The sequence below is a fragment of the Notamacropus eugenii genome, chromosome 2 (assembly GCF_028372415.1).
Source record: "Notamacropus eugenii isolate mMacEug1 chromosome 2, mMacEug1.pri_v2, whole genome shotgun sequence".
Classification (NCBI taxonomy): Eukaryota; Metazoa; Chordata; class Mammalia; order Diprotodontia; family Macropodidae; genus Notamacropus; species Notamacropus eugenii.
This window is the reverse complement of record NC_092873.1, coordinates 524,331,012-524,339,426: the sequence shown is the minus strand read 5'-3', so window position 1 is coordinate 524,339,426 and position 8,415 is coordinate 524,331,012. Positions and strand designations below refer to the sequence as shown.

At 49.8% G+C, this 8,415-nt stretch overlaps 1 protein-coding gene across 1 annotated transcript in view; it reads right to left on the bottom strand.

Annotated features, from left to right (window-relative positions):
* ROR1 (receptor tyrosine kinase like orphan receptor 1) overlaps positions 1-1,998 on the bottom strand; it is a 363,189-nt gene extending 361,191 nt beyond the window's left edge. The window contains exon 1 of the mRNA XM_072649728.1: positions 1,489-1,998. Within this exon, the coding sequence (XP_072505829.1) occupies positions 1,489-1,603 (115 nt within the window). The 5' untranslated portion in view covers positions 1,604-1,998. The remainder of the gene's footprint in view (positions 1-1,488) is intronic.
* Positions 1,999-8,415: the final 6,417 nt, after the last annotated feature.

The following is an 8,415-nucleotide window of genomic DNA, read 5'->3' as shown; positions in this document are numbered from 1 at the left end:
AGAGAGACAGGAGAGACAGAGACAGAGAGACAGAGAGACAGAGAGACAGAGACAGAGAGACAGAGAGAGAGAGAGAGAGAGACAGAGAGACAGAGAGAGAGAGAGAGAGAGAGAGACAGAGAGACAGAGAGAGAGAGAGAGAGAGAGAGAGACAGAGACAGAGAGAGACAGAGAGAGAGAGAGAGACAGAGAGAGGAGAGAGACAGAGAGAGAGAGAGAGAGAGAGAGAGACAGAGACAGAGAGAGAGAGAGAGACAGAGAGAGAGAGAGAGAGAGAGAGAGAGAGACAGAGAGAGAGAGAGAGAGAGAGAGAAGGAGGGGGAGAGGGCTTCCCTATACTGAATGCATGTTAAAAGTGAAGCGCCAGACCCCAGGGGCCTTTAATCAACTTTTCCCCCCTCCGACCTGGAAAGAATGAGCCGGTTGTATCCGCCGGAGGAGCCCCAATCTTCCCCCTCTCTCTCACTCTCATTGTATCCCCAGCACAGGACAGAGAGCGGGCCGGATTGAAAGCTCCCCGCAGGAAGGTAACATGCCCGACCCCTCTTAGTTTTTCCTAACAGTTGCGATTGTCTTTCGAGATGACCCCAAATCAAGGATGCGAAAGATGACCCGCTGCCTTTCTCTCCCGCCCGGAACCCCCGAGGCCACCACACCGGGGGGACGCTGTCTCGGCGCTAGGGAGCAGTGCCAGCTCGGGCCGAAGAGTTTGGAGGAAGAAAAAAAAAAGCAAAATTAAGGGGTGGAAGAGGGATGAGAGATGAGAACGGGGGCGCCCGGGCAGCGAGGGACAGACACATACGATTATCTCTGAGCTCGGTCCAGGGAGGGAAGAGGCCGGGCTGGAGCTCTAAGGCTAGGGCTGAGGGAGTCGCGAAGTCACGGTGGGACCAAACAAAAACCCACTGCCCGTACCCCCACCCCCCGCACTTTCTCGGTACAGTTCATGGACTTCACTTACAGGGAAGGGGTGGGAAAGGCTAGGAAAATGTGAAGTCAGGGGGCTCCGGCTCAAATCACACACACACGCACACATACACACACACACTGAACCGCCACCCCCCATCCCATCAGCGTTTCCTGCCACTGATGACAGCTGCTGATTTCAACCAGAAGAAGCCCCCTGCTCCCACCCCAGCCCGCCAGGGCTCGGGCAGGGGTCCCCAGGAACGAATCAGTGCCTTCCTCAGCCTCAGTGGGATCCCATTTTGGGACCACTCAAGCCCGGCAGACTCGGGGGCCATTCTCTGGTGGTGTAGGGGTGGGGGTGGGGAGGGAAGGGATGAGCTTTCCCAGTCAGCCCCGCACATCAGATCGCCCACCCCTCCCACCCTCCAGCCCGCAGCGTGTTGGCAGTGTCCCGGGTTCCAAAACGGTCCGGCCGGCGGGCTGCCAGGAGGAGGCGGCAGGCTGCCCGCCCTGACCATGCCACCCTCCGGGCCCCCCCACCCCACCCCACCCCCAGTCCGGCCGGCGGCCGCCGCTTACCTTGGGCTGCTCCTCGGCTGGCCAGCAGGATCGCGCCGTGCAGGACGAGCAGCGGGAGCGGCCGGAGCCAGCGGGCAGCCGCCCCCCGCCTCTGGCCGCAGCCGGCCCGGGGCATTCCTCCTCTTGGGTTGGGGCGGCGCTCCGGGCACGTCCCCCAGGCTCGCCCCGAGGTCCCGGCGGCCGCCTCTCGGGGCTCGCGGCTCCCTTTGTCCTGCCCGCCTGCCCCGGGCTCCCGCGGGTTCCTTCCTTCCCCTCTCCCCACTCTGGCCGCGCTGGCCCGGGGCGATCTGGCCGGCCCTCTCGGCGCCCCCACCCTTGGCCTTGGCAGCCCCGGCGCCGCTCGGGCTGGGCAGCTCGGGAGCCCGGGGCCGGGCACTCGGGGGCCGGCGGCGCCTTCCTCCCGGGGCTGGGGCTGCAGCAGCGGGGGCGGCTCTCCCTGCCCGCTCTGCTCCTCTGCCTCCCTCGCTCTCAGCCTCCCCGACTTGTCACTTTCCAAGTCTTCAGCAAAGCGCCCAGCGCGCCTCCACCGCTGGCCCGAGTGGCCGGCCCACCGGCGCCCTCCGCTGGCGGCTCCCGGGACCGGCCAACTCCGGGCGAGGCTCGGCGCCCGCCCCGCCCCCGCCCCCCTCACCCCCCCCCCTTTATATTCCAGGGATGCGTGGAAAATCCAAAAGCCAGAAAAGCAGAGCGCGGCTTAGAGCGCTTTAGGCGGTGGCGAAGCGCTTTACCTGCGTTGCCACACTGACCTGTGAAGTAGGTGTGAGTCCCTCTGGGCATTGAGCTGGACGCAATGTTCTTTTCAGCTCTCAAAATCCTGGGATCCTGAGCTTTCCTCCAGGAAACTGAGGCTCAGAGAGGACAGATGGAAAGATAGAAAGTGTCTGAGACAGGATTCAAACTCTCATTTCCCCACAGTCACACAGCCTCTAAGAGGCAGAGGGAGGGCAGCCAGTGTGGTCGTGGGTTTAAAATCATCTGCAGAGGCCTGGGTTGGGACGCTACCTCCAACACCTCCCTCCCCTGGTGGCCATGAGCAAGTCATTTGGCTTCTCAGAGACTCAGTTTTCCCAACTGCCAAATGCTCATTAAAAAACAAACAAAAAAAATCCACCTTGCATTATCCACTTCACAGGATTGAAGAAAGCACTTCAGAAACTTTTAACTGGGATGGAAAGATGGAAAGGATTTTGGCTCCAGGTCCAATTCCAGTGTTCTTCCTGAAAGATATTTTGGTCCTTGGGGTCAGGAACCTTATAAGAGACAAGAGCTATATTTTTTAATATTATTAGATCATAACTTTTAAATATTAACATTATATCATACACATATGTGTATATTTCATCTATGTATGTATGTATTTTGACAAGCAACGATTAAGCATTTCATATCACATACTAGCTAGGGATACAAAGGGGAAAACCCAGGCCCTGTCCTTCAAGAGCTTACACGCTTGTTATTACATACAAAGTAGATGGGAAACAGCCCAAGAGGAAAAGACTGGGGGAAACCTCCAAAAGAAGGTGCTTCAGCTAAGTCTTGAAAAACTCCAAGGATTTTAAGAGAGAGAGGTGAGGAAGGTAAGGTGGCATTCTGGGTTGGAGCATACGTAGTACAAAGGCCCAGAGATGGGAGATGGAACAACATTTAGGCTAGTATGACTGGCTGTTAGAGTTGGTGGAAGAGGAAAGCAAGGTTAAGAAGAGGCAGGTTATGCAGAGATCCAAATGCCAAATAGTAGAGATTGTATTTGATCTCAGAGTTAATAAGGAGCCACTGAACTGATATAAGACTGGTTACAGTACAGCCTTCCAGAGTCCTCCAGCTTACACCTCAGAAATGGGCAAACTCTGAATCAGGGTTGGATTTATTGTTTGGCTCATTATCTAGACTCTATAAAGTGATGGAGAAAATGTTAGTGCAGATTAAATTTAAAAGTGTGCCACTTGGGGAGGGAAAAGTTTGTTGTTTTTTTCCAATGAGCTGGTTATTAAACATTAAACATTTACCAGCATATCTCTGGTTTATACCAACATTCCATTTTGTTTATTAAAGTTAATATGATGGGCCTGTCACCATGATGGCAGACTGGAGAGGATGAGGTTGATGGATCCCTCTAGCTCCCCAGCTCCAGCTGGTAAGGTGGTACGGCCCTGAGATGAGGGCACAGGGTACCAGGCTGCCTACCAAGGGACCAATCACCTACCACTCCAGGTGGTACGGCCCTGAGATGGGGGGACAGGGCACCAGGCTGCCTACCAAGGGACCAGTCACTTACCACCTCCAGGTGGTACGGCCCTGAGGTGGGGGGACAGGGCACCAGGCTGCCTACCAAGGGACCAATCACCCCACACAGAGCAGGTCAGAGGTCTGTGCAGAGCCTTAAGGGCACTGAGGCTGTAAGGGGCAGCTGCCCTTCCAGCCTGGAACAAATCTGGAGCACCAGTTTCAAAAAAAAAAGTAAAAGAATCAATACAATTTAACCAAATATTAATTATTTATAGTCTCTAAAAGGTTCTACTTTAAACATGTCATGGGAAGGTTTTGAAGAACTAGAACTGTCTTTTATCAACCCATTAATTAGCAGGATGAATTTATTAGATTAATTGTCACCTTGGAAAGAAGGGGTCTTAGGATTGTGGGGTTTTTAAACAAAAAGGAACCCCAGGCATCTCCTCATCTGAAGCATCCGGGATTACAGCATCGTCAGAAGGCCTGCTATAAATTCCAGCTGTCCTACTTATTACTGGTGTGGCCCCAGGCAAGACATAGGGCCTCTGGCCTCCCTTGTGGCCTCCACAAAACAAGAGGGTTGGACTAACTGGTCTCTGGGGACCCTTCTAGGGCTGAGGCAAAGATTCTGTATTTTAGGATGAGAAAACTGAGACTCAGAGAGCTCTGCCTTCACTGAGCCTGGGGTCACTCCAGTGTTGAGGCTCTGAGGCATGATTCACACCCAGTCTTGCAGGCTGGTCCAGTCGGTTATTCATGACTCTCATGGCAGCCTAAGGTCAGTGTCCAGGGTGGTGGGTGTCCCAAGGGCATTTCTACCAGACCTGTTAAGATAGAAGCTGTGAAGACTCTTGGCTTTGGCCTTGGCCGAGGCTGCTTTGTCTTTCCAGGCTCACTTTGAGCACCTCTTTCCAGGACTTCCTGCCCTGGCTTCCATCTGGGGCTAGCCTTGGGCTTGTCTGTAACACCTCCCAATCTGGTGTCATCCACAGATTTCATTCCTCTGCTATTTATGGCCGTTCCTAGCTCATTAACAAGGAATTTAAGTACACCAAAGGAAGGTACTTTCAAGTGTCAGCCCACTAACACCAGGGTCTTATTTATAGGGTGGCTAAAAAAATTCTGGGAAAAAAAGATGTAGACTGGGGATGGTAGAGAGAACAGTGAACTAGAAGCCAGAGGATCTGGGGTGGGGGAGAGTGGAAGAAAAGTGAATAAGCACTTCTAAACCACCTACTATGTGTCAGGTCCTGTGCTAAGCATTGTAGAATTGTCTCACTGGATTCTCACCACAACCCTGGAAGGTAGGTGCTATTATGATACTCACTTTACAGCTGGGGAAACTGAGGCAGACAACAGTTAAGTGACTTGCCCAGAGTCATGCAAGGAGTACATGTCTGAGGCCAGATTTGAATTCAGATTTTCCTGAGTTCTCTAGACCCACCAAGCCACCTAGCTGTCTAGACCTGGCTCTGCCAGTTAATCAGTAGGCATTTAGTGCCCTCCATAAGTTAGGTACCTTACAAACATAAAAGCGAAATGGTGAATGCCCTCAAGGAACTTACATCCTAATGGGGGAGATGGCAAGAACTTCTATAAATGTCCACGGCATGGAGAGAATCATGCAAAGCATCTACATACAGTCAGGGGGTCCGGGAAGGAGGAGGGTCCAGCAGTTGGGGCAATCCAGGAAGGCTTCATATACAAAGAGGTGCTTGAGACAAGCCCTGAAGCCAGAGAGGAAGCCTCTGAGACAGAAGGGAGGAGAGGCGACATTGAGGGGAAGGGGGAAGAGGGGTGGGTGGTGGGAGAGGCCAATTCCAAGTCCCAGAGATGGATGGGGCTTCCCGAGTGAGGAACAGAGAAGCATCCTCTTGGCTGGACTGGACCGCACAGGGTAGATAGCTAGTTTCCACCAAGGCAAGAAACATCGGCTGGGGCCACTGGACCACTGATGAGCTTCTAATGTCTGTGCAGGTTTCCACTCCATGTACAGCAGAACTTTCTAGTAGTGGGAGCAGGGACCCCTAGCCTGAAGAGTGCAGGGGACCCCAGGGAGCCCACAGGATTACTGCAATGAGCCCGACTCCCAGGCTCTGAACTCAGCCAAACGCCTCCAGCCATCTCCTTAAATGACTTCATGTAAAAGTTCTACAAACTGAACCAAGAATGTCTTGCAAATAAATATTACAGCTTTTCAAATGTATGCAGCCCTGGCACAGTGGATACAGTGCTGGTCTGTGGAGTCAGAAAGACCTGAGTGTGAGTCCTGCTCTGACACTTAGCAACTGTGTGACCTTGGGAAAGTCATTGATTTTCTTCATCAATAAAATGGAAAGAATACTTTCTGCACCTACCTCACAAGACTATGATGAGCCCCAGCTGCTAGGTGATTTATTGGATTGTCTTGGACTTAGAGTCAGGAAGACCTGAATTCAAATCAGGCCTCAGACATTTACAACCTGTGAGACCCTGGGCAAATCACTTAACCCTGTGTGCTTCTGTTTTCTTTAACTGTAAACTGGGAAAATAACACCTACTTCATGGCATGTTGTGAGGAGAAAGTAAAAAAACACTTCCCACAGTGCCTAACCATAGTAGGTGATATATGTGTATATATATATGGCTCAAAGAGAACTAAAATGACATCACCATGATAAAGTCAAGTTTCAGTGTGTCCTACTGTGGCTGATCAGACCAATACAAGCTCAGATATATAGATAGATATATATGCTTGTTAATAATTTTAGAACTGAGATCATATATGTAAAGAATTTCACAAACTTCAAAGCTCCTTAGATCAGTTATCATTATTACTAATAATGATAATATTAATATGGATAGTGAAATGCAAAATAATTTTAAAACATTCCTGAAATCATAAAAGTCTCTGTTATGATGTATTTTCTTATCCAATGAGTGCTAGTAATGGGCAGCATTTATAAGGTTTAAGGTTTGCTAAGCCCTCTACCAATATCATCCCATGTTATCCTTACAACAACCCTGGAAGGGAGTACTGTAATTATCTTCATTTTACAACTAAGGAAACTGAGACTACAAAAGATTAAGTCACTGAAGGTCAACATTAAGAAATGACCGTATCAATACTAACTGTAATTATTCCACATCCGAGGCTGGATTTGAATGCAGGTCTTCCTGATTTCAGATCCAACATTGTAGTCACTCTGCCTCCTGCCTCTAATTAGTAAAGAGCCCAGTTCCTATCATGAACATTTTTGTTAACTTAAAAAGGCAGTTTCACACTCAAAAGGACAGAACATCATATAAACTACAGTCAATTATAAGTTTACTTATGGACTTTCTTGTTGCTATATAAGAGCATCTCCTATTGAGAGGGAGACAGAGACAGAGAGAGAGAGAGAAGAAAGGGAGAGAGGCAGAGAGATAGAGAGAGACAGAGACAGAAAGAGAGACAAAAGAGGGAGACAGAAAGGCAGAGAGAGAGAAATAAAGACAGAGGAGGGAGACAGATAGAGAAGAAGGAGAGGCAGAGAGTGACAGAGAGACAGAGACACAGAGACAGAGAGAGAAAGAGGAGAAGGAGAGAGAAGAAGGGAGGGAGGGAGAGAGAGCTTTTCTTAAGCATTTCCACTGTGCCAGACACTGGAGATATAGATACAAACTATACGGTTCCTGCCTTCAAGGGGTTTACATTTAAATAGTGGGAGAAACTATATGAAATAGAGCTGGGAGGGGGAGGGGGACTGGGGTATGCACAGAACCAGCCAAGCATTTCAAATGAAGGCTGTGATCAAAATAGTTAACATTTATATAGCTCCCTAAGCAGCTAGGGGGAGCCATAGTGCACAGACCACCAGGCTTGGAATTCGTGAGACTCATCTTCATGAGTTCAAATCCAGGAGCAGACACTTACTAGATGTGTGACCTTGGGCAAGTCACTGACACCTGTTTGTCTCCATTTCCTCATATGTAAAATGAACTGGAGAAGTAAATGGCCAACCACTCCAGTATCTTTGCCAAGAAAATCCCAACGGGGTCACGGACAGTCAGACACAAAAATGACTAAGCAATAACAACTCTAGCTCCTTTAGGTTACATATGGTAACTCATTGTTTCCCTCACAACCAACCTGGGAGATAGGTGATATTATTATTCTCATTTTACAGATGTGGAAACTGAGGCAGAGTGAAGTGAGTTGTCTAAGGTCATACAATTAGTAAATATCTAATGTTGTTTTTGAACTCTGGTCTTCCTGACTCAACAATGAGGGCTCAACAATCTATCCACTGTACCATCTCGCTGCCTAGGCTATAAGCAGAAATAAGGAGAGAAGAAAATCCTGACTGAAGAGGAGACTGCCTCCATGTACTCCTCATGTTTTGGTGTGTGATTTTGTCAGAGTAGACACTTTGCCCAGTGATGTTCATTGAGACCCATATGCCCCTTAGGAGCAGCTCTGGTCAAAGACCCTGACCTTTCAATGGTCTGACAATGAGCCTCCTCAAATCTAGCAGAGGTGGTCCTCTGAGGTGGTCCTCTGAGATACAATGTGAGTTTCTTACAGTCATGCCCTCCATCCTCACAGTCTTAAACATTATCCCAATGACTCTTTCCCAGGGAAAAAGTGCTGCCCTGGGATCACACTCAAAACCTTGGCAGCTTGATAGAAAGAAGGAAGGAAACAGTTAATAAGTACCTTCTATGGGACCTGCCAGA